The sequence below is a fragment of the Amblyomma americanum genome, chromosome 7, assembly GCF_052857255.1.
Source record: "Amblyomma americanum isolate KBUSLIRL-KWMA chromosome 7, ASM5285725v1, whole genome shotgun sequence".
Lineage (NCBI taxonomy): Eukaryota > Metazoa > Arthropoda > Arachnida > Ixodida > Ixodidae > Amblyomma > Amblyomma americanum.
The window spans coordinates 117731741-117758244 of NC_135503.1; the positions used below are offsets into that span (position 1 = coordinate 117731741).

Here is a 26504-nt window from a genome sequence, read left to right on the forward strand (position 1 = left end):
GTGCCCCAAGTCGGGAGATGCCTACCAACGGTACACCCTTGGGTTCTCCGCGGCACTCTAGAGCCTCTAGTGAGGCAATGGACATAACACCGAGCTCACCTATGCTGCAGCAGCGACGGAGCTCTCTTGGCCGAAGAAAGAGAAAAGTCCCAATAACTGGCACTAAAGAAACAGGGACCTAAGTTTTTGAAATGAATCCCCAAATAATCATAATGGCATTCCTAATACAATGGAATTGCAGGGGATTATTAATAATTTAAGTGGTATCAAAGACATGATAGCCACGTTCTCACCTGTGACCTTATATATTCAAGAAACGAACTTATGTCCCCATAACATAAATGTACTCAAGAACGATATAGTATTTCGCCACCACTGAGAAAACGCATGCCCGTTCTCAGGTTGCGTCGCCAACTTAATGAAAAATGACGTCCCAGATCTTACTAAAGACTAAATTTCGAGCTGTTGCAGCCACTCTGCTTACACACAAAGCAATAACAATGTGTTGTACATATATCTTGACCCTTATCGCATTGTAACAATACATGAATTGAAAGCTCATTTAGAGCAGCTACCAGAGACATCCGGTAGTGGTGATTTAATGCACATTCCTCCTCCTGAGGGAGTGAAAAAATGGACACCCGAGGTGGTGGTTTTGGTGGTGGAAACTTTAATAGACACAGCGGAGTTTAGGACGTGCAGGTCCTTGGGCCCCCGCACGGCCCCATTGCACTCAAACGTTCATGTTCCGGAGGCTCATGACGCTGGCAGCCCGTGATGGCTTGCTTGTCCGGGTCCTCGGAGCGCAGTAGGGTCTCCCAACCCTCCAAAGTGGTAAGGTGCTCCAGGCCCCGCAGGGGAGGATCCGCCGGGCAGAGGAAAAGAATATGATCGAGAGTGGATTTGGGGTGGTGGCAGAGGGTACAGGAGGGGTTAGTGTGTACTTGGTGATAGCGCGAGCGTATATAAGGGGAGGGTAAGGTGCGTGTTTGGAGCCGCCCACAGTGTCTGGTGATAATTGTCGAGAGAGGAAGGGGGTGGGGGTACAGCTGCCACTCGGCTTTGCAGGCCTACGTCAGTTCACTGAAGGAATGCATGCGCTCCCGTGAGAATCCCAGATCGGAGGCCGCCGGTGCCCAGTTGAGAGAACCTTGGTCTAAAGCGTTGGCAGCCTCGTTTCCGGGATTCACGGAGTGGGCAGGCACCCATAAGAGCTCCATTTGACGGGGCGGGTGTGCGACGAGGGAGTTCAGTATGCGAAATTCAGAGACGTGAACTCCCCCACGGGCGAAATTTAGTATGACAATGTTAGAGTCCGATACTATACTGCCGCCAGGAGTCCCTGGGGGGCGCCTTGAGGACAATGAAGTGAGACGCGCGTGCTCTTTGCAGCTGGCACACTGCTTGATTCCTTGCGGCCTGTGTTTAGCCTTTTTGATTCTGCAACCCATTTGTGACATTTCGTGGTGGAGGCGCTGGATAAATCGCTCTGGAATATGTCGCACACTCCTCCGAACACCGGGGACCCTGGACCTCTTTCTGTCGACGCGCCAGTGCACCGGGTCAGCAGCCGAATTCTTGGACTGCCCCCTCAGCATGGGGTATTGGCGACAACCTCGCCGCCTGGCCGACTGCCTTCTGTGCTAAGGCCATTCGGCTCTCCCTCGGCACCTACCCCTCAACCGGACATGCAAGGCGCCGCGTACTACACCGTCCAGATCTCAGGGCTACCAAAGTCCTTTCACGGGACTTAACTGGAGGACTTGGAAGATTGGCTGCTCTAGTTTGAACGTGTCGCCGCATTTAACCAATGAGATGACGCCGCCAAACTGAGGACGGTGCTCGTACGTGGTACGAAAACCGTGAGAACACTCATCAAGGCCTGAGTTCCGACGTCAACTGCTCGCCGCGTATGTCAGCGCTGATCGTCGGGAGCAAGCTGAATGAGTCTTGCAGTCCCGTATGCAAATGCCCAACGAAATGGTTTCCATGTACGCCGAAGACATGACGCGGCTCTTCCGATGGGCTGACCGAGCCATGTCGGCAGCCAAAAAGCTGCGCCACCTAATGCGCGGTATTAAAGAACAGCTTTTCGCCGGCCTCGTGCGCTGCCCCCCCCCTCCAGCACTGTTGCCGAGTTTCTAGTAGAGGCAGTCACGATGTAGCAGGTCCTCCGGCAGCGTTCCACCGCGTACGACCGGCCAGCCCTTGCTGCTTCTTTTACAAAGTCCCTCCCGGTTTCCAACAGCAATACCTACTTGCTTCACGACATGATCCGCGCTGTTGTCGGTGAGGAGCTAGAGAAGATGTATAGTATGTCGCAGGCAGCGGCCAGCTCCCTTATGAGCGTTATCCGCGAAGAGGTGCAGCAAGCTATCAGGCCTTCGTTACTACACGCCCCGAACCACAGCCTACCCAGACAGACTACTGCCGCCCGACATACGCTAAAGCTCTGAAGCGTCCTCCCCAAATTCACCGGCAATTCCACCGCCAACCAGACAGACTACTGCCGCGCTACCTGCGCTGACGCGCTGCGACGCCCTGCCCCTAATCCAGCGGCAGTTTTTCCCAACCATCACGACGTCCTGCTACCCTCCGTGCAGCTTGGGCAGCACCGCATCCCGAGTGATCGAGAACCCCTGCGCAGAGCGGATGTCTGGCGTGGCATTGACCGCCGGTGCTTTTGCCTCCACTGTGGGGAGCCCGGTCACCTGTTCCGCCGGCGCCCTAATCGAGAGCTTGGCCTGCGGAGTTTTTCCTCCGATGCGACAAGGCCCCGGTTTACCCAACGGCCCCGTGAGATTGAAGTGTACCTGACCAAGAACCTCAGTGGTCCATGGCGAGCCGTCAGTCCCGATCACCGTCACCTCACCGTCCATCGTTTTCACCGAATGCGCAGAACTCGCGAGCGACGGCGGACCGCTCGCCCAGCCCTCGCCGGGAAGACAGGACAGCGACATCCAGAGACGTGCGCTTGATATTGACGCTGTAAAGACACCCTGACGATGCAGACGACGCAGACATCCGATGATATAGCTTTGACGACGTCGACGACAGTAGCTGAACTAAACGACCGCTTCTCCCTCGACATACCCGTGTTTCTCGATCGTCACAGCATTAGGGCGTTGGTGAACACAGCACTGGAGTTTTCAATTATCAGTGGCAAATTGGCAGCGCTTCTAAAGAAAGTTAGAACTCCTTGCTCTGGCGTGCAGATACGGACGGCGGAGGGCCATATCATTACTCCGCTTGGAGAATGCACGGTTAGGGTCCAGATCAGTGACTCGACGTTCATAATTAGCTGCCTGGTGCTCCGCGACTGTTCTCGTGACCTGATCTTGGGCTGTAGATTTCATCTGCGAGAATGGTGCTGTTATTGACCTGCGGCAAAGAACCGTTCCGACGTTCGGCAACGCAGCTCCGTCCATCGTATTTCCACTGAAAGTGTCTTGATCCCGCCGCGCTCCAGTGTTTTTCCAAGCGTCGAAAGCGATGATGGGCTACGTGATGGACCTGCAGTCGCCGAGGGCAACCTTTCCTTTCTGCTGACACATGGCATTTGCGCGGCCCGAAGTGTTGTCCACCTCCGTAACGGTCGGTCGGAACTCTTGATTACTAATTTTACGAGCGAACCTCGTCGCCTTTTCCGTGCTACTGCCGTCGCATGGGCCCACCAATTGGCCAATGTTACTGGGTGCTTTGCGTCCGAGGCCATGGACCGTCCGGACACGTCCCTGGATCGCATCGATTTTTGCTCCCGGTTCTCAGCCACTCAACTGCGCGACCTCCGCGCCCTACTGCTCCAGTACAAAACCTGCTTCGCATCCTCCTCGAAAGTGCGGCAAACGACGATCAAAAAGCATCGGATCATCACTTCCGATGACGCTCGCCCCATACGACAGCAGCCGTACCGCATTTCCCCGAAGGAACGCGACGCTATCCAAACGCATGTGAAGGAGATGCTAAAAGACGACATTATTCAGCCCTCTAAGAGCCCGTGGTCGTCGCCCGTCGTGCTTGTTAAGAAGAAGGATGGGACACTGCGCTTTTGCGTGGATTACCGTAAGCTGAACGCCATAACGAAAAAGGACGTCTACCCGCTGCCCCGCATTGACGACTCGCTCGACAGACCTCGCCGCGCCAGGTATTTTTCGTCGATCGACCTTAAGACCAGATATTGCCAGATAGAGGCTGATGAACGGGACCGCGAAAAAACGGCCTTCATCACACCCGACGACCTATATAAATTTAAGGTGTTGCCCTTCGGCCTTTGCTCTGCGCCAGCGACGTTTCAGCGCATGATGTATTGTGTCCTGGCTGGCCTCAAATGCAAGCCTGTTTAGTTTACCTAGATGACGTGGTGGTGTTCTCAGAGGCCTTCGACCAACACCTTGAACGCCTGCTGACTGTGTTGGATGCCCTTCGGTTGGCCAACTTGACACTTAAAGCTACAAAGAGCTCAGGTATCTCCGCCATGTTGTGACCGCCGATGGCATACGACCCGATCCCGAGAAAACTGCCACCATAGCCAAGTTTCGCCGTCCTACTACAAAGAAAACGCTCAAGCGCTTCTTGGGTTTGTGCGCCTACTACCGCCGTTTTATCGCCGAATTCTGCAAGATCGCTGAACCCCTCACGCGTTTAGCACGTGACGATACACCGTTCGTCTGGGCTGCGGAGTACCAAGCTGCTTTTAGAGAGCTGCGCCAACGGCTGCACACTTCCCCTGTCCTGCCTCACTTCGATGAGGAGGCTGATACCGAGATACACACCGACGCTAGCAACATCGGGCTTGGTGCCGTCCTCGTTCAACATCAAGAAGGCGTGGAACGTGTGACCGCGTATGCGAGTCGCACACTCTGGCGCACCGAGATAAACTACTCTTCCTCGGAAAAGGAGTGCGTCGCTGTCGTCTGGGCCACGATGAAATTTCTGCCTTATATCTAACGTCGTCATTTTAAAGTGGTCACCGACCACCATTTCTTGTGCTGGCTTACCAATCTCCGGGACCCATCAGGCCGGCTAGCACGCTGGAGCCTTCGCCTTCAAGAATTTGATTACACAATTGCTTATAAGTCCGGAAGTAAACACGAAGACGCCGACACGCTCTCACGCGCACCCGTTGAGCAAGCTGATGACAGCGCAGAGGATGACAATCGTTTCCTAGGTGTGATCAGCAGTTCGGACTTAGTGTACTGTTCAAGAAAAACTCCAGCAACGGTGACCGGCCCTACCTCCTAGTCGTGCCGTCAGACCTCCACGACGACATCCTTTCGGCGTGTCTTGATGAGCCCACCTCTGGCCACTTGAGATTTGCAAGCATGCTCGCTCGAGTGCGTAAGGGCTTTTATTGGCATAAACTTGCAAATACCATCCACCGCTGCGTCAGCTGTTGCCCTGAGTGCCAACGCCGCAAGTCACCACCGCTCAAGCCCGCAGGTTTGCTCCAATCAATTGCGCCACCTCGCACACCTTTTGACGAAGTCAGCATTGATCTTCTGGGCCCATTTCTTGTGCCGTCTTCTGGAAATAAGTGGATTATAGTTGCGACTGATTATTTGACGCCGCTGTGCGGAAACCCAGGCGGTGCCGCGCAGTACATCCTCTGAAATCGCGCGCTTCTTCATACAAAACATTGTTTTACGACATGGCGTTCCGTCTTCCGTCATCACCGATAGGGGCACCGCGTTTACAGCGCAGCTCATGCACGAGGTCCCCCGCCGCGGTGGCTCAGTGGTTAGGGCGCTCGACTACTGATCCGGAGTTCCCGGGTTCGAACCCAACCGCGGCGGCTGCGTTTTTATGGAGGAAAAACGCTAAGGCGCCCGTTTTGCTGTGCGATTTCAGTGCACGTTAAAGATCCCCAGGTGGTCGAAATTATTCCGGAGCCCTCCACCACGGTACCTCTTCTTCCTTTCTTCTTTCACTCCCTCCTTTATCCCTTCCCTTACGGCGCGGTTCAGGTGTCCAACGATTTATGAGACAGATACTGCGCCATTTCCTTTCCCCCCAAAAAAACCAATTATTATTATTATTATTATGCACGAGGTGTTCCAGCTGAGTCACACGAACCACCGCAAGACTGCATACCACCCGCAGTCACGCGGGCTCACGAAGCGCCTCAACAGAACCTTAGCAGACATGCTCGCAATGCACGTCGACGTACAGCACAAGACTTGGGACGAGATCCTCCCACATGTTACGTTTGCCTACAATACGGCGATTCAGGAAACGACTCGACTTACGCCGTTTCGCCTCGTCTACGGGCGTGATGTCCGAACGATGCTCGACGCCATGCTAACGTGCCCCCCTGACGGCCAGGCGCTCACGCCAGACGTCGAGGAATTTACCCGGCACGCAGAGGAAGCCCGTTAACTGGCCCGTATGCACATCCACCGGCTGCAGGCGACGAATGCAGAACGCGACAACCAACGACATCGCCACGTCGACTACCACCTCGACGACAAAGCGTGGGTATGGACCCTGGTACGTCGCCCTGGCCTGTCGGAGAAACTCCTAAGCCGCTACTTTGGACCCTACACAGTGCTGCGCCGCATTACGTATGTGCAGCATGAAGTCCTCTCCGATGGCACTCTACCCAGTTCGCGCCATCGACCGCAGCCTGAGGTCCTGCACGTACTCCGTATGAAGCCGTACTTTACGCAGTAACGGGCACCTCGTTCGCTCCAAGTGCGCCTACGTTTTTGCTTCCTTTTTTGGATGGGGAGGGGGAATAATGCCGCCAGGTGTCCCCGGGCGGCGCCTTGACGACAAAGAAGTGAGACGCGCGTGCTCTTTGCAGCTGAGACACTGCTTGGTTCCTTGCGGCCTGTGTCTAGCCTTTTTGATTCTGCAGCCCCTTTGTGACAATATATATACCGGGCCTCCGTGCGCGTTATGGCTAGGGCAATAGCGGCCTCTTCAGCCTCATCCGAAGTGGCTGTGAGGGATATGTGAAGGGTGACAATCGGCTGTAGGGAGGGGTTCGTGACGGTTACAACCGCGTCCTCGCCCGTGCATGCGGCATCCACCATACGGCATCCGGGTCCATGCCATAGTGTGTGGAGCGCCCGTGCGCGAGCTCTGCGGCAGAGTTCGTGGTAGGTGGGGTGCATGTTTTTGGGGAGAGGTTTAACAAGTAGTTCGCGGTGAATGTGTGGGGGACCTTGAGCCGTGTGGGATCCGTGGCTGGTATCCTGATACCGAGGGAGTGTAGGATGTGTCAGCTGATGGTGCTTCTCGCGAAACGTATGCATTGTGCCTGTCGGTGGGCATCGACAAGCTCACCTATCATGTTGTGTAGGCCTGGCTGGAGTAGTTTTTCGGTCGAGGTATTTAGGGGTAAGTGTAGTGCTGTCTTAAATGCTTTTCGGATCATGGCATTCAGGGTGGAGATTTCTCTGCCCTGGAGTTTCAGGTAGGGGAGCGTGAAGAGAAAGCGGTTGAGGACGAAGGCATGAATGAGACGACGTAGGTCATGCTCCTTCATGCCCCGGTGGTGTCCAGAAACTCGGCCCAGTACCAGGAGAGTGTGTACCTCCACGATGTACCGGTTTTCCAGTGTCACGGTTATGGGGGCTGTGGGGCAGTTTCAGGTTGTGAGGCGGAGTATGAGGAGCTCCGACTTCTCCGGAGAGCATGAGAGTCCGATACTCCGCGCATGTGTTTAGGTGAGGGTAGGTGCCGACTACAGAGTAGTCTTTAATGCAACGGCATTGAACCCAATGAACGCCGGTGGCCTATTGCTTCAGCGCGACGTTTCTTCCAAAACATTATCAACGCAATGCAAGCGGTGCACACCTTTCTGTCACTACTGCCAGCCATGCAGCTCAAAGCGTGATTGAGGTGCGAGGGAGCCAGTTATGCGCCTCTCCTTTCCTCAAAATCAACAGAGCCTAAAACTTTAATGCAACGCCATTAAACCCAATGAACGCCGGTGGCCTATTGCTTCAGCGCGACGTTTCTTCCAAAACATTATCAACGCAATGCAAGCGGTGCACACCTTTCTGTCACTACTGCCAGCCGTGCAGCTCAAAGCGTGATTGAGGTGCGAAGGAGCCAGTTATGCGCCTTTCCTTTCCTCAAAATCAACAGAGCCTAAAACTTTAATGCAACGTCATTAAACCCAATAAACGCTGGTGGCCGATTGCTCGAGTGCGACGTTTCTTCCAAAATATGGTTAACGCAATGCAAGCGGTGCACACGTCTCCGTCACTACTGCCAGCCGTGTAGCTCAAAGCGTGATTGAGGTGCGAGGGGGCTAGTTATGCGCCTTTCATTTCTTTAAAATCAACACAGCCTAAAACTTTAATGCAACGCCATTAAACCCAATGAACGCCGGTGGCCGATTGCTCGAGTGCGACGTTTCTTCCAAAATATTGTTAACGCAATGCAAGCGGTGCACACGTCTCCGTCACTACTGCCAGCCGTGTAGCTCAAAGCGTGATTGAGGTGCGAGGGAGCTAGTTATGCACCTTTCCTTTCATTAAAATCAACACAGCCTAAAACTTTAATGCAACGCCATTAAACCCAATGAACGCCGGTGGCCGATTGCTCGAGTGCGACGTTTCTTCCAAAATATTGTTAACGCAATGCAAGCGGTGCACACGTGCCCGTCACTACTGCCAGCCGTGTAGCTCAAAGCGTGATTGAGGTGCGAGGGAGCTAGTTATGCACCTTTCCTTTCATTAAAATCAACACAGCCTAAAACTTTAATGCAACGCCATTAAACCCAATGAACGCCGGTGGCCGATTGCTCGAGTGCGACGTTTCTTCCAAAATATTGTTAACGCAATGCAAGCGGTGCACACGTCTCCGTCACTACTGCCAGCCGTGTAGCTCAAAGCGTGATTGAGGTGCGAGGGAGCTAGTTATGCACCTTTCCTTTCATTAAAATCAACACAGCCTAAAACTTTAATGCAACGCCATTAAACCCAATGAACACCGGTGGCCGATTGCTCGAGTGCGACGTTTCTTCCAAATTATTGTTAACGCAATGCAAGCGGTGCACACGTCTCCGTCACTACTGCCAGCCGTGTAGCTCAAAGCGTGATTGAGGTGCGAGGGAGCTAGTTATGCGCCTTTCCTTTCTTTAAAATCAACACAGCCTAAAACTTTAATGCAACGCCATTAAACCCAATGAACGCCGGTGGCCGATTGCTTCAGCGCGACGTTTCTTCCAAAACATTATCAACGCAATGCAAGCGGTGCACACGTCTCCGTCACTACTGCCAGCCGTGTAGCTCAAAGCGTGATTGAGGTGCGAGGGAGCTAGTTATGCGCCTTTCCTTTCTTTAAAATCAACACAGCCTAAAACTTTAATGCAACGCCATTAAACCCAATGAACGCCGGTGGCCGATTGCTTCAGCGCGACGTTTCTTCCAAAACATTATCAACGCAATGCAAGCGGTGCACACGTCTCCGTCACTACTGCCAGCCGTGTAGCTCAAAGCGTGATTGAGGTGCGAGGGAGCTAGTTATGCGCCTTTCCTTTCTTTAAAATCAACACAGCCTAAAACTTTAATGCAACGCCATTAAACCCAATGAACGCCGGTGGCCGATTGCTTCAGCGCGACGTTTCTTCCAAAACATTATCAACGCAATGCAAGCGGTGCACACCTTTCTGTCACTACTGCCAGCCATGCAGCTCAAAGCGTGATTGAGGTGCGAGGGAGCCAGTTATGCGCCTCTCCTTTCCTCAAAATCAACAGAGCCTAAAACTTTAATGCAACGCCATTAAACCCAATGAACGCCGGTGGCCTATTGCTTCAGCGCGACGTTTCTTCCAAAACATTATCAACGCAATGCAAGCGGTGCACACCTTTCTGTCACTACTGCCGGCCGTGCAGCTCAAAGCGTGATTGAGGTGCGAAGGAGCCAGTTATGCGCCTTTCCTTTCCTCAAAATCAACAGAGCCTAAAACTTTAATGCAACGTCATTAAACCCAATAAACGCTGGTGGCCGATTGCTCGAGTGCGACGTTTCTTCCAAAATATGGTTAACGCAATGCAAGCGGTGCACACGTCTCCGTCACTACTGCCAGCCGTGTAGCTCAAAGCGTGATTGAGGTGCGAGGGGGCTAGTTATGCGCCTTTCATTTCTTTAAAATCAACACAGCCTAAAACTTTAATGCAACGCCATTAAACCCAATGAACGCCGGTGGCCGATTGCTCGAGTGCGACGTTTCTTCCAAAATATTGTTAACGCAATGCAAGCGGTGCACACGTCTCCGTCACTACTGCCAGCCGTGTAGCTCAAAGCGTGATTGAGGTGCGAGGGAGCTAGTTATGCGCCTTTCCTTTCTTTAAAATCAACACAGCCTAAAACTTTAATGCAACGCCATTAAACCCAATGAACGCCGGTGGCCGATTGCTTCAGTGCGATCTTTCTGCCAAAACTTTGTCAAAGCAATGCAAGCGGTGCACACCTTTTTGTCACTACTGCCAGCCATGTAGCTAAAAGCGTGATTGAGGTGTCTGGGGAGCCAGTTATGCACGTTTCCTTTAATTTCCTTTTGTAAATTTTGCGTACGTAGTCAAAATTGAAAGACAATTAAGTACTGTGCACAGTGCAAGAGGGTGTTTCAGTTTACCACAAGGTGTGGTCGGCGGCGGCGATAGCGTACTGCTCTCGTGCAGTGGGCATTGAAGCTGATCTGTTTGCACTGCCATGGGCTCGAAACCAAGTGGCGGCAATATGTATTTTGTTTCTTCAGGTAGCTGAAAGGGTTTAGACAAACCTCGCCTTTTTTCAGGATTGCTAGTGAAATAGTAGTTTAGCACTCGAAGCAGCATTTGGCAACACTGGGCAACGGCCCGCGGCGCCCTTTATTACTCCTGTGGCCACTTGCAACAGTAAACCAACCCAGCTGTTTTATTTTTTTGACTATATTAAACAAGCCACGCATAAAAATTTGGGAGCTTATGTTTTTTTCCCTTTGATTAGCTTCTTGTTTTGGTACAAGAAAAGTTTCGCCAACGGACTTTTTCATTGTCGTTGAGGAATTCTGAGCGTCGGTCCTGAATGTGGGCGGTGCCTCCCTACAGACTTAAGTTGTATCCGACTAGTAATTATCGGTCAAGTTCAGCGAACCATAATGTGATGTTATTTTTCTAACACTATTAAAATGTCACGTATTTAAAAAAACGCCCCGCTGTACGGCGTTTTGGATCTGTCCTATGAATGATTGGTTCTGAGCAGGCTACTCTGCTTTTGCGCCACACTTTTCGGCATAAGTAAGCTGGTGCGAAGAAATACGTCATGGTGATAATGAATGTGGATCATGATAAAGGGCGTGCCTTTTTTCGTGAGTGTAAAGAATTTTCTGTGCTGCAAGCCCTGGATGATTTCCTTCCATAAAATTTTAGGGTACCATGAAATGTGAGTATTTCGCTGCAGAATGTTTTAATATCCTGAACAGAGAAGTGAATAATGAGACTGTCTTGCTTATAAGATAGTGGCCCAACCTAGTGTAGCCCGGGTTGCAAAATAATTGCACAATGTGGGGTTTGGCATCCTGAAGTGACGCATGGGCAACAAGGGGCGCCATAGAGGATGACTTCGGATTGATTTAGGCATCCTGGGGAAATTAATGAGCGCTAACATCGCAGAGTACACAAGCGCTTTTTTGTGTTTCGCCTCCATCGAAGAATTGCGATCGCAGCGGCCGGGACTGGGCCTGGGTCCTCCGGCATAATAACCGAACACCATAGCCATCGAGTCAGCGCACAGCATCCTTTCCAAGGTTGCTTTAATTTACGAGAAACAATCTGGTGGAAGGCAAATTTACCTTCTGTTCCTCGCAGTGAGCCCTGCTCACCTGAATAAACCGGGGCTAAGTTGCTTTCAGTCAACAAGGTAGCTATAGGCAATATAAGTGATATGTGCCTTTCTTGTTTTTTAGCTTTACCCCTGAGATTGAAGGCACAAGTCTGCGCTAAATTTTCCTTTTGTTGTGTAGGACGTGGAGATCAAGAAATAAAATCTTTGGAACAAGCTATCGATGCGCGAGGTATGCTATTTTATATAATAACCAAATCATGTATATAGAAATTATTCGAAACTAACCGCGTAATACAATCGAACCTCTTTATAACGAAACGGTTAATAAAGAAATAATGGATATATCAAAGCAATGACCATTCCCGTCGACAGCTCGGTCAACACGGTCAGTAACGAAGCGGCGGCTATAGCGAAGTGATCGCTGGACCCCTTAAACTTCGTCATAGCGTGTTTTAACTGTATATTTTCTTTGTAACATTTTCTTAGCTTGTTTTGAAAGTCTAAGTAACTTATTCAAAAATGTCTCGAGATTCTTCCGCATTCATGTCAATGTGGAATTGGCTCATTTTGAACCCCCAAAAATACCTTCTCGTATATGTCAAGAGCCTTTTATAAATGTCTTTCACCTGAGCTTACAGCCGAGAACATTACGCGAGCTTTGTGCGAGCGGAGGTGTGCAGAACTTTTCTTCAAATTTGCATTTCAAGCTGTTCGAACCAAGCTTCTAAAAGCAAGTAGCGCGTTGTTGCTTATTTTGGGCGGCCGATAGTACATTGTTCAGAGCCATGTTGCGCAAATAAGAGGGTATTTTTGGTATGGGCCCGTTGGGTTGCGTGATTGCGCTTAGGTGCGCAAATTGTAATCTTCTTATTTGATGATGGTGCAATTTTTTTTTAAAAGGATCCAAAGCTTGTTCAGAAGCGCCCTAGCTGTCTACCTCATTTCGTCAAGTTGCCGCTTGAATAATTCTTTTTGCAGTGCTGACTTTCTGCTTTCTTTGTTTTGTAATAACCGTTGATTTTTTTTGCTTTTGTAGACTTAACGCGATCTGCCGAGGGTCGTGCAGTAGAGAGAGGGGTAATTGGAAACACCAATCAAGAAATTCACAGGACGATTACCACTGGTTAACACCAGATTCAGCGACAGCTCTTAAGGTATTTGTATTTTATGATAACTTGTTGTAGTGATTATAAGAGCAACCTTATATAATTCTAGGGCGCTCTTTTTACAGTTTTCCACACGTGGTCATTTTTCATTTGTCTGCTCTCTAGTCCGCCGTTCTAGAAGCGCAGCGTGGCCGATGGTCTTCTTCTCGGGCGGTTAAAGTGTGGGTCCCCCTGCACATTTCTTCTTCCTTGCACAGTGCATATGGCAACACACCCACTGGTTACTCTGACGACGACATCCTATTACGACGCGACATCCAGGAACGGGCACCTAACAGCTGTCGCTGTAAAACATGAGCGATATATTTGCCTGGTCATTGTGCATTCGCTTTGTTTGTGAAAGGTGCCGCGTTCGGGTCCCAGTATCCTCGAGCACTCTAAAGCCACAAGTGTCCCCGGGCCATATGCTCGGATTTCTCAGAGCTGTAACTCCTGGAAAAATGTGTCACAGTGAGAGAGCTGCCATTGATGGCTCTTTGCAATGCAGCAGCTTTCTTTACAGCGCATTTGAAGTTCAATTTTAAAGTAATCTTGCTGTAACAAAATAGCTAGGATGTTTCTGATTGGGTTATGCTGGTTTTAAAAATTTTTAATTCCCCTAAGTGACCGTGTGTAATTTATAGGACTTCAGCACGTTCTTTTACGCAGCCCGATGCGATACAAAATACAGACTTACACAACGCGGCTTCCGAAGATACGCAGGTGGCCTGATACGCACATTCAACATTCTATGCCATTTTTTAAACTTCGCTTAAAGTTAGGTGCAATCCCTGGTGGAGGCCGCCTGAGACTACGTCTTTATTTAGAACACAAATGACAAGGTGACCCCGAAAAATGTATGTGGAGGTAATCTGTTGTATCCCGTCACACAAGTGCCTGTATTTGTGTGCTTACAGTTTATTTATTGTTATATTTGGAACTTACATGTGGAAGTCAGGAGCTGTACTGCGACCTGTAGGTCCCCTCCGAGCTGAAGCCTCGCTGCCGTTTTGTCCGTACATATGTTCAGTAGTCCTAAATGATGCTGTTGTGCGTCATTGCTTCCGGAGACACAGGATAATGCCTCTACTATGATATACGCTCACACCAGCGAAATGGCAGCCAGTCGTGTACTCCGACATGCAAGTTTGATCGTGCACCCAAAAAAAAGTTTTTCTCATACCGCGGAGGTGCAAAAGGAGTAGTACTGCGGTGTTGGCATTATTTGTTGTCTGTTTTCCCGCAGGCTGCCGCCCAGCAGTCCGAGTATGCTGAACTCTACGCCGAAGGAGAGGCTCTGTGTGACGCTCCCCTTGAGAACTGTGCGATCATAGGTAAGTGATCGCCCAGGGAACGGAAATCGTTCATTCCCTGGTTTCGCATTTGCGAGAATCGATCAAGAGGTTAATGAATCAATCAGTACAACAGTTGTAATTAATAAATCAATAAATCAGTTGAAGAATCTGTCTAGGAATCACTCGATCAATCGATGTATTTGAAAAAGCCGATTGATCTATACATTAGTCAGCAGAAAATTTTTTTATGGCCTAGCTCGGTTAGGCCAGGATACGTGGCGAAATCGCGGCGATATCGGGTTCCAAAGAGTTAATATATGAAACCCGTGCATTCATTTGGTGCGCCGCCGCGGCGGAGTGGTAGCGTGTCCGCCTCAAACGCCAAAGGCCCTGGTTGGTTTTTTTATTCAGTGAGTGTGCGGGGGTTTCAGTGGCTCCCGCCATCGACCACGTAGTTGGTCTCGTGGTGCGGAGCAGCTGCCGGCGGCACGGCGCCGTGACTGGTCACGTAGTTCGTCACGCGGTTGGTCACGTGGTACGGTGCGGCCATGGTTGGAATGCGAGCACTAAGAAACGGCGAGTTCGTGGCCGATGTAGCTTTCGCTACAAAACTGATAATTGATCAATAACCAGTAATGCAATTGAGGAATCGATGAATTGATCCCTTAATGTTTGGGCCCATGTTGCGGCCCTAAACCGTTTTATTCGGTCTGTTTTACTGCCTCTCTCAGCCCTCCCCACCTATTCGTGAAGGATGACCCTCCCATTTGATGGCCCGTGAAAGTTAAGTGGCCCACCTAGTTCGCCACCAGGTTCAGATACACAGGAGATATAGTTTGCTCACGTGTCATTGGAATAGTGGATAGAAGACTCGACATGGTGCCTTGTAGTTGACTGGGCATATTGGGCAGAGTTCCTTGGAAAGCGCGAATGCTGGGCATGTGGTCTGCAACGGCTACAGCCGTGGCGGCAGAATACAGGAGTGTGAAAGTTGGACTGTGATTTCTGAGATCGGCTTTGTGGCATACTGCATTAGCATCTTGTTTCATACATAGGGGACAAAAGCCGAATAGCATTCGGTGCTTGCGACTTCTCACAAACAGCAACTCAGTCTACAATCTTCTTTTACTGTCTAACTCAAAACAATCAGCATAATAATCGAGCCACCCCCAAACACTGCAATACTAGCGAGGATAGTCATCGCGGCAGGCACAGAACATCCTCACCGGATTGCCCTCAAGGGCAGAGGCGCAGGTGAGGTACCTCAAAGCGCACGGGAGCCATAGTCAGGTATCTGTTCGATGGACGGAGTGATGAACTGTCCTGTAAGGCAGGGGCACAAGGCAGCGCCCACGTGATGTAGCCACCACAGCCCTACACGGTTTATTTAATTCCGGTGTTGCGTTACAACCAGCCGTCGTGAACATGAACGTGTCTGACTGTTCTACAGGTTAGGCTTTACGAATAAATCATTCAGATCTCACTTTGAAGCGGGCTTGCCTTCGTACGAACTCGTCAATACAGCTTTTTTTCTCCTGCACACATCGCCAGAGGAGCAGCTCAAAGAGCACACCGTCTTCAAGTCGGGAGTCTCGACCCCAACGGGCCCGCCACCAGAGGCGACAGTTGCGGGCTGGCAGTCGGCCGTGCCGCCGGAGCCAGCATCCAAGGACGAGCATGTGCCGCCACCCCGGCCAGCAGCGACCGCAGCTGCCCAGCCAGCTCAGAGGGCACCGGAGGTTCGGGTATGTGGACTGTGTCTTTAGGGGGGCTCGCGTGGTTTTGTCAGGGTGTTTCGCTATGCCATATTGTCACGTAGTGGTGACGGCAGTCGAAGCAGCGGTGAAGACGGACGAAAGAGTCTTCTAAAAGAAAACTGTTTATTGGGCTGAATTGCACCCAAAATGGACTGAATCACTCGGTGGCGGCGAAGCGACAAGCGTGCTCTGCGGTCGTCGAACAGAATGCCGGCCGCTGTCGGCCGTGCTCAATTTAAAGCTCATAGCGAACTTTCGAGATAAAGAGCCCAAAGTTACTAGAACATTCCGGAACAACGTAGAACCAGCTCTGCCTGGCTGCGATCAATCGAGATAAATCTAGTCGCGTCTTGCGTCGCAAACAAAGCGATAAAGTGATATGGCGGCAGATTTGAAGAACAAACAAAGACTGCAAATATTCGCGGCAATATTTCAATATCTTCATAGCACACTCGGGTACAGCTTCTAACAGTGGAAGCTATGAGCATGCACCACTAGCTCACACACCTGTGTCTTTGGGCCGTGCCCGCGTGAGTACGGACAGTGCACTCGTGGAAGCCAGTGTCTAAGGCTCGTAGCTACCAATGTATAGCCACAGAAAGCTGTCCCAGAGTACACAATGCATTTTCAGGCAAGGCCAGTGCGAAGGGAAGAAAATAAACACCAAAGAACATATTTGTAACTGAAAAAAATACAAAAATGGTCGCTTCGATATGCCAGGTGCTCTTGCCATATTTTCTGGAATGTAGTCGGCGGGGTCTACATGTTTTGAAAGCTGAAATTTCGCGCAATGGGGACAATTAATGGGTGTGGACTATATATACATAACGATTTTTTAAGATCATTTGAGCCAAAGAAGCCTAGAATGACTGTCAGAGAGAAAAAGAAGGTCACATGACTGTACCGGCAACTTCGCGGCGTGCTAAATCACATCGTGACAATTAGCTTCGAGTTCTTGGTTTTGTGACCACATGCACAAAACCTCGGTGAATATAAATAAATTAATCAATATGTGAACACAAATCTCGAAGCAACACCAACGGCGGCGCAGTTCTTGAACAGTTATGATGACTTCAAAAACTGTTAACAGACTTCACAGCAGCATTCAAGCTCAGTCTAGTCGAGCATGCACAAGGACTAAAGTCAATGCGAGCAGCAGCGAAAGAAGTTGACTTCAATGATATAAGGACCGATGTGGACTGTAACAGAGATGTAGGATTCTGAAGCTACCTGATCATTTTCCGACTCCGGATTTAAAACTCACGAACCTCTGCGCAGCGCGCAGAAGGGCGGAGCGACAACTGTTGCGGAAGAAGGACGACAGACCCTTGAAGACAACTTTCAACAGGCTCAACTCTGCCATTAGACGTCATGCGAACAAGCTCTGTAGGTCCCAGTGGGCATCCTTTTGCGCTCGTTTGACCGTTTTCTCACCGATAACGAGAATTTGGCGTGTTGTTGGCAGTCTTGCTGGTGGCTCTCGTCCGAGTAAACCTTTCGAGGCGCTTGCATTGCGCACGCAGAAACATCTCGTGTGCTTGGCAGAGGAATTTGCGGATGCATTTGTAAATTCCAGACCAGGCATTCATCCCTGCGCTCTGCCTGCTACGTCTCCGTCTGTTATGGATGCCCCGTTCACACTTCGAGAACTACAGACAGCGCTCCGCAGCCCGCGGCATCGCTGTGCACCAGGTCCTGACGGCATTACCAATCAAATGTTACAGAACCTGCCTCTGGAACACCGGAAGATGCTCCTAACCTTTCTCAATCGAGTGTGGGAGTCTGGTGACGTTCCCCCTTCATGGAAGGTGGCTTGTGTAGTCCCACTGCTGAAGGCCAGCAAAGATATGACAGACGCGGCCTCGTATCGTCCTGTATCGCTGACGTCGTGTGTGGCTAAGCTCATGGAGAAGATGGCAAGTAGGCGTTTGTCTTGGTGGCTTGAGGATAGAAGGGCACTACCAACATGCATGACTGGATTCCGCACAGGTTTATGCGTGCAAGATAGCGTCCTGGACTTGATAAGCCACATTGAACATCAGAGTGCTTTTGGACTTTCAACACTAGCTATTTTCCTAGACGTATCAAAGGCTTATGAGAGCGTCCTCCAGAGCTCAATACTGAATAGTCTGCAGGTCATAGGCGTACAGGGCTATCTTCTGCGATTCATTCACTCATTTCTCAGTGATCGTAAAATTCGAGTGCGGTTAGGCAGTACAATGAGCTCCGAAAGGGCGGTATCACGAGGGGTACCTCAGGGTAGTGTCCTGTCCCCAACGCTCTTTAATGTTGTCATGGCTGGTCTTCCCGCAAAAGTGCAAAAACATTGTAGGCATGTCCATATGTCGATATATGCAGACTACATTTGTCTTTGGTTAACCGGATATCAACACAAACGCTTAGCTCTATTAGCGCGACAGGCCGTGCTTTCAGTTCAAAGTTACTTTCAAAGTGTTGGGTTGACTCTCTCGGTGGAAAAATCTGGCTTCGTCCTATTTCCAGGTAGGGGACGACGGTATGCGCGGCTGAGCATAGACCTTCATCAGTCTTGCCTTCGTCAGGTTAACCACATACGTTTTTTGGGCGTCACTGTTGACTCACGTCTACAGTGGTGACGAGCTGTGGACTCGATTGTGGCTTCACTATCTTCGCGTCTCAATGTGCTTCGTAGAGTTGCTAGTGAGCAATGGGGAAACCATCCTGCTTCAATGATCAGGCTTCACGATGCCCTGGTGACAAGTTGCATAATGTACCAGCTCCCTTTAATTTCCCCCTCGGTATCGCAGCTGGAACGCCTTGAGGTTTTGCACAGAATGGGACTAAGGAGGGCTCTCGGCGTTCCGCAGGCTGCTCCAAACAATGCAGTACTGTATGTGTCTCAATCGAAACCTCTTCGGCTAGCCGGTTCACAAAGACTTCTGCTGCAAATTGGCCGCCTCAGAGAGACTGTTGCCGGGAGAGCGCTTCTACAGCGCCTTCGAAAGAGATCTGAGTCCCGGGCGTACTTGGCCTTAAATACTCTTCGTTCTCTGGGTCTTGACCTTCGAGATCGACCTAAGACGTTGAAGCCACCTTGGTCCTTTCCGAGCCTCGATTGTTCCTTGACAATTCCCCACGTTCCCGCTAAGCGGAATTCTCCTTTAGCGGCAATGCGTTCTTGAGACCGAATATGCCAGTCATCTTCAAATTTTTACAGACGGCTCTGTGGTCAAAGTCAGAGGATCTAGTGCAGCTGGTTTTCATATTCCTTCTTTGAAGTATGATTGGTCTGTTCGTTTTACTAATGTCGTGTCCTCCACAATGGCCGAAAGCGTTGCCATTGAGGCAGCTCTAAAGAAGCTATGGTGTTGTACGCCTCAACCTACTGTCATAATTACGGATTCAAAATCTGCCCTTCAAAGGTTAGAGTACGGGTTCCCCACTGATGCCTTGAGTCTTAGATCCCTACGTTTGGTGCAGAATCTACATAGCAAAGGCTTCTCTATACGTTTTCAATGGGTGCCCTTGCACATAGGTGTCTTAGGCAACGAGATAGCAGACAACCTCGCCCATACAGCTCTCTCTGGGATTCCAGTACATGGAGTCCCTCATGAAGTCAAGCAAATGTTCAGAGATGTGGTGTTGTGCTACTTCAGTTCTTTGTGGAGCTCTCTTCATCAGCCATGTGTGACCAAGGGTCTCAAAATGTACCAAGCCACTTTGCTGCACCGCGTTTGCACGGATTCTGCTCGTACGCCGGCGTGGATGTATAAGACTGGCCTAGCATTGTCACCATTGTGTTCAACGTGTGGTGTGTGTGGTGACATAGAACATAACCTCTTGTGCTGTACTTTGTACAACGCGGAATGGGCTGTGTTATTCGGATCCCTCAAGAAGGCAGGAGTTCCTCACAGTTCTCTTCAGGACATTGTTTTCCCGCGCGGGAGCCAGTCGAGTAGAAGGGATGCTTCTCGCCTTCTTCTACTTTACCTGCAGGACACGGATTTGGCCTCCACATGGTGACCTCAGGAGTGTCTATTTGGGTTTTTGCGGACAGTGTTCCTGTGATTTCTATTTAAGTGTCGCTACGGTGGAGCAATTGCCGGCAGCAACTGCAAGGCTAATCCCACCAGTAGTTTACAACCACTCAACTGAACTCAAATGAAGACGATGAAGACCTTGATGAGTTATTTGTAGAATCCAACAGGATGAGTTTTTTTATTTATTTCGACAGCCCCTGAGAAAGTCACTTTGACAGGTTTGAAAACTGATTTCTAGTTGGTCTGATGAAAGACACAGAGTTTTACTCCTTGACAACGAAAGTTTTGCGCACCTGTTGTACACTACTTGCGATAAATCTAAGGAAAACCTATTTTCAGCCAAAATTCATTCCTGCGGACTATACACCAGGTACAGACTATCTAAGCAAAACCCTTTTATTTTAACCTGAAATTTTCCTTGCAGACTAGGTGCAGACACGAGCCCAGAAAAAGCGCTACTTATAGTAGCCATTGCGCGAAGAGAAACATGGGTGCGCTAGTGAAACACTGGGTGCAACTGTTGTAGAAATGCATATTATTCTGACCGCGCTGTTTATTTTTTTACTGAATACTGCAGGTTTTCTTTGATTATTTTTGTGAGCTCTTGTAGAAGCCGATGTATTATCTAGGCAGTCATCTTTGTTTTCCATCTTCTTCACCTTCGTCTTTTTACAAGCTCCATTGGAGAATTTGCACAAACTGTACTCTTGGTTTGGTTTATGGGGGTTTAACGTCCCAAAGCGACTCAGGCTATGAGAGACGCCGTAGTGAAGGGCTCCGGAAATTTCGACCACCTGGGGTTCTTTAATGTGCACTGACATCGCACAGTGCACGGGCCTCTAGAATTTCGCCTCCATCGAAATTCGACCGCCGCGGCCGGGATCGAGCCCGCGTCTTTCGGGCCGGCAGCCGAGCGCCTTAACCACTCAGCCACCGCGGCGGCTCAACCTGTACTCTTGCTCCGTTGGATAACTTGCACAACCTGTACTCTTGCCTATGTGCTCATTTATGTGGTGTACGCTTACGGTGATGTGGGTGCTCTTCATTCTCCAGCTGAGTTTAATGTTACATTGTTATTCAAGGGAGTTCTGCTGTGCGGACACAAAAGTTTTGCTATGTGTATGTAAAAAGCTAGCCCTAAAATGCATTAATTCCTACATTAGAAATCTTCCAGCGAAACCAGCTTTGTGTTTAATTCGTTTTTCTAGACCTGAAAGCACACTGAACTACCCGACTAGCAAATGAGCTTGATACGAGTGCATTGCAATTCAGCGGCCGTACTTCTCAGAGTGCTGCCATTAATAGCACAGGAATTTCCGTATACTCTTTGGTGGCAGTGAGCAGTGTTGAGACAGCTGACTCATTTGCCCTCCCCCCTCCCCCCACGTTTTTTTTTGCTCAATTAACCACCGATGCCTTCGGGCATCTGGCATTGATGGGTATGCTCAATTCATTGATGCCTGTAGTTTGAGCACTAAAAAGTTTACTGCTGTGATTTGTGTGAGCAGCTCTGAGACTGTTTTCAGCTCAAATGATGAGTGTGCCAGTGAGGAGCTGCCAAGAGTTACCTTCGTATTCAGATTGCGGTCCACATTTTAGCGTAGGTCGTTTGATGCGGTGCTGTGTCACTACTGCCTGATGTGGAGTTGGGTTAAGTGCGGTGCACTCTATTATTTGAACTTAAAGAATGCTACTGCAAATTGCCCAAGTATATGCTTGTTGAGCTTGTTTTCTGTGATTTAAACTGTCTTACATCAAATTGTTCTTAAAGGCTACGGAATGGCACAGGGCCAGATGACAAAACAGTGATATGACAGCGTTGTCTTGCCTTATTCTTAGACATCCCATTGTGCTGAAGAAATTCTGTCGTGACACTAATAACTAGCACGCACAGCCAGTAGTTTTGCTATGATTTCATTGAAATAAAAGTGTGGGTGCTTGAAAAACATGTCAATCAGTTGGCGTAGTTGAGAATATGTCAAGTTCTTGTTTTCGGGCGTAATAGTACCAAACAAATTGACTACCATTAGCCAAGTCAGAGGCAAACATTCTGAGAAGTTTCAAGACTGCATGCGCATTTCTTCACTGACGGTTCCAAGAGGACCACTGCTTGCAACTACGTTTGTTGTACTCCCAGCCTTTAGGTCAAATACTCTTGTACTTGAGTGGTGACATGCTGTTGGTCCTGTCAATGATGAAGGGACCTGTATGCAGTTCAAAACATCTCGGAATTTTTACCTTTGACTTGGTCAGTGGTGGTCAGTCTGTTCAAACTTGTTCACGGTATCGCTTTGATGTATCAAATACCCTAAATCTGCACACTTAACCCTTCCTTTAAAGGCGGTTCCCAAGTGTGCCGAAGAAGATACGGTGGCTGCATTCCTTCTGGGCGAATGGACCAAGGTGGAGCGCGCCGGCCAGGGCAACTACTACGACTCTGCAAAGGTGCGCAGCAGTCGCCGAGCTGTCTGAGGGACAACATCACCATTGGGCTCCATTCCTCTACGTGGCCTCACGACGGTCTTTTCCCCGCAAAACCAATGATGCTTCTCATCTCAAATGCTGTGCTGCACGCTCACACTTCATTACGGCTGACTTGCACACTCTCCTTTGCAACCTAGTCATATCATCCAGTGTTTCGTGACTTTTTGTTACTAAACCACCTGTTGAAGTTCTTCCGTGAGCATCTAGGCATGTCAAGGTTTTAAAGAGCCTGGAAAAAACATGAAGCCTGGGCAACTAAGGAGTGTTAGAAATTTTGTGCGTTGGCTACCCCTTTTTGTGGTGACGTTTCTCTTATGCATTGGTGCTGGGTGCATCTCTGATGGTGTTCTGCCCTCCTGGTACAAGAATGCTCCTTCCAGGAGCTGCCAGCATTAATGGCCGACTCGCAAATCCTTCATCTTGTCGCATCAACCCACTGTGATAACGCAGCAACTGCGAATTTGTAGCTGGAATCCCGGAAACCTGGACTCCCGGACTGTGCATGGTTTCTCTGAGAGCTGTTACCTTGCTCATTTATTGTGATATTGTTTCTAGAAAAGATTTTCTTCTTAGTTTTGGCAGGTAGGCTACTGGTATGACACACAAAATTCGTGTACAGCGGAATATCTGCATCTATACTAGTCATGAGGTCTTGGTCTGTAATAGTCGTACTAGCACAGCCAAGTCATTAGCTATTTTGAGGGGCCAAGAAACCAGCTCCAACCTGGTGATCTCTGTATTGGTGCCGCTTGTGAAGCCCAGATGCCTGGTAGGTGGCAGGTCGCTGTGCACAGGCACCTTACAATGGGTGTCGTTTCTGGAATGAATTCCTAGTTTCCTTACCACTTCAGTGCCTTATAGGAGGCAAACATTGCACTCGACTTGTGCCATCATAACCTTTGGCCTGTGCCGATCTCGCATGATGCCTGTCAACTTCTGGTTTGTGCTTATCTCACGCGAACAGTTCGCAGTGTCAGCTTGTCACAGGCCAAGCTTCACCAGAGTGCATGCTGAACCCCCATTGGTTAATGTGGAGCTATGGTTGTTGATCTCTAAGTCATTTCTGTGTGTTAAGCACAGGACTACTACTGTGGCCACAAGGTTCGAACCAAACACGCCGCGCTCTGATTAAGTTTCAGGAATGGCTACTCATGTGGTTCTACAAGCGGCGGTGAGGGGAGGCGCGTTTGTGTGCTTTGTAAGTTCTCAGAGGGTGTGAGTTGTATGCAGGGCTACAGAGTTTGCTGCTGGGTTAAATAGCCTCAAAATTGTCACTATTGGTGCTTCCAAGATGCTCCCACTACAGGCCATTGAGTGAACGCCGAGTTTGCCTTGATTCCTCATCGCATTTGCAAGCAAATGAAGTTCTTTCAAAGCGTCGTGATTACGGCAAAGTATAATAGTGTAAGATTGTCACCGCTGGTTGAATTTCGCTGATGTGAGGTACAGAAATCCCTGACAAAAAAAATCTCCAGGTGTTTGTGTACCATGTCCTGGTAAGTTGTGTCAAATTGTGTTTATAGTTTAATCTTCTAAAACCTTTGTTTCATTTAGGCTAGTGTACCAGGTGGATGGCGTTTTCTTGCAAATTAATCATAGGCACTATAGACTGCTTCCAGGTGCTGTTAGAATTTTTTTCATTTTTTGTGCTTAGTTCTTGAAGGGTGCAATTCAAAGCGTGAAATTTTTATAGTTAAACCTTGGTGGCCTTGCTTTCATATTTTTGTGCCATTTACGCTCGCAAGCGGATTAGTCAAGTTCCTCCAAAGCATCGCATTTATCGTAGAGTAGAAAAATAAAGTGGGAGGTGATATTGCTATACAGCCACCACTAGAATTTCGCTAATGCAAGATGTGATAATTGCTGAGTGAAAAAAAAATCAAATTGTTCGTATACAAAGTTCGGTGATTTGGTGTCGGAAGTTTCGTTTATCTTATATTCATTTGTAATTTCCAGATGAGTGACTCAATGATCTCTGTGATTAAGGGTCGTTTCAGGACCACTAGGTGCCTTAATATTTATCGCATCTTTCTGTGTTGTTTCCTTTTTTGGTGCCGAGCTAAAGCATCCTGTTTTATGTTTTTTCTTTTTGGGAATAAAGGTTTGCCCTGTGTTACCATAGCCTCCCTTGTTGCCGAATTCTTTCTTTGAGATTTTTGCTGTGAGTATGTAACAAGCTAGCCCTACAATGTATTCCTACATTAGAAACCTTCCAGCGAAGCCAGCTGTGTGTGTCACCAGTTTTTCTTGACCTGAAAGCACACTGAACTACCCGACAGGTAGTTGAGCTTTATATGAGTGATACGAGTCCCAAAGACCGGCCGCAGAGAGAAAGAGCCCACCCAGGTGAAAATTCAAAGTGGGCCCACTTCAAAGTAGTTTATGGAACAGGCACCACTTGCAAGTGGAACCACATTACAAAAGGAACCATTTGATAATACCAGGTCCAAAAAAATCATTGGAAATTTCAGTTAGAAGCAGCAGGATATTTCAGTTGGTTCCAATTGGGTTTTGAATATGGTTTTAAATCATTTTTAAGTTGGAAAAAATAAGCATAAGTGAAGACTGCAGGGCAATGCTCAGCCTTGGTACCTATATGTTTACACAGGTGAACTGCGTATGCAGTCATGGAAATCGACACACACACATATACAAGCATACATCACGCACAAGAAACATTACATAATTTGCACATACATTAGCAAAATTGGCTGATGTGTACATCTACGTAAAGAAATCACTACAGCTCCCATATATATATATACTCAACTTCTAACACTCTCATGCCAGGGCCAGTGGCGCTTGCCGATTGAGCGCAGTTATTTCATATAATTTAGACCGCAGTGACATAGCAAATGATGAATGCAATTCAGTAGGTTAAGCTGCTGATAGTTCTTATTTTAGGAAACGTTTTAGTCTTGTCTTGTTTGCCGAATATGCAAATGTACATATGGATTGTGCCCCAGCTGTGGCCACTTGCATTCTTGTGGTACCATTTTTGAAACCACATGGTTTAAGTGGCACCAGTTGAAAAACCACTTGCTTTGAAGTGGTGCTTCTTGTAAAACCACTTGCCTTGAAGTGGCACCTCTTGAAAGCAAGTGAAACCACTTGCTTTGAAGTGGCACCACTTGAAATCAAGTGGGACCGCTTGTAAAACCACTTGATATTTTCTCCTAGCCGGCAGTTTAATACTAACCTCTGAATTACTTTTTTAGAATACATAAAAAACGCACTATTGGTCTACAGGAATAGACTGATACTGGCTCTATGCTGTAGATGTGAAGAGCCACCACTAACTTCTAGTGCGACATGCATTATCGTTTGTGACGACACAGCACTGCTGTGCCAACGCTGATCCAGACTGAAATATAAGTCTGCAGGAGTTGGGATTTTACTTCTAAAGTCTGGATCTCCAGAGTAATGCTTTTGCTTCAGGTGCTTCTAGCACTTACGCATCCAACCACCGATCCCCCGTGCCGTTGTTTTTATGTTATGTGAATGTGGATCTGCCTCAGTCAAGTTGCCCCGTGAGCTCAGCATGAGCCTGCATGTGCTATATTACTCAAGAAAGCTTGACTACTTGGCCCAAAGTGGTTTTCGTACTATGACCTCTTAAGGGCTAGTAGAATCACTTGGGCCCAAGTGGTTTCCTACTGACCACTTGAGGGGCAAGTGGATCCACTTGGTGCACCAATTAGCACCAAGTCGCCAAAGTGGTTTTCAAGTAAAACCACTTTGAAGACCAGATTGGACCACTTGGGATAAAGTTGTTCTTAAGTGGAACCACTTGATAGGTCAACTGGTACCACTTGCATTAAAGTGGTTCTCAACTGGACCCACATTGTTGCACGTGGTACCACTTGCAATACCACTTTGAATTTCCAGCTGGGCAAGGCATTGTCTACAAAATTCCTTGCGCTGACTGCGACGACGCAACCTATACATCGGCGGAACCAAAAATCTCAAAGAATTCGGCACCATAAAATCGACGTCCGAAACTTCGCAAGAAAGCGCAATCTT

At 48.9% G+C, this 26504-nt stretch overlaps 1 protein-coding gene across 1 annotated transcript in view; it reads left to right on the forward strand.

Moving 5' to 3' along the window:
- LOC144097414 (uncharacterized) overlaps positions 1–22561 on the forward strand; it is a 29147-nt gene extending 6586 nt beyond the window's left edge. The window contains exons 2-4 of the mRNA XM_077630141.1: positions 14173–14260; positions 15773–15966; positions 22338–22561. Coding sequence (XP_077486267.1) covers positions 14173–14260; positions 15773–15966; positions 22338–22469 — 414 coding nt within the window. The 3' untranslated portion in view covers positions 22470–22561. The remainder of the gene's footprint in view (positions 1–14172; positions 14261–15772; positions 15967–22337) is intronic.
- Positions 22562–26504: the final 3943 nt, after the last annotated feature.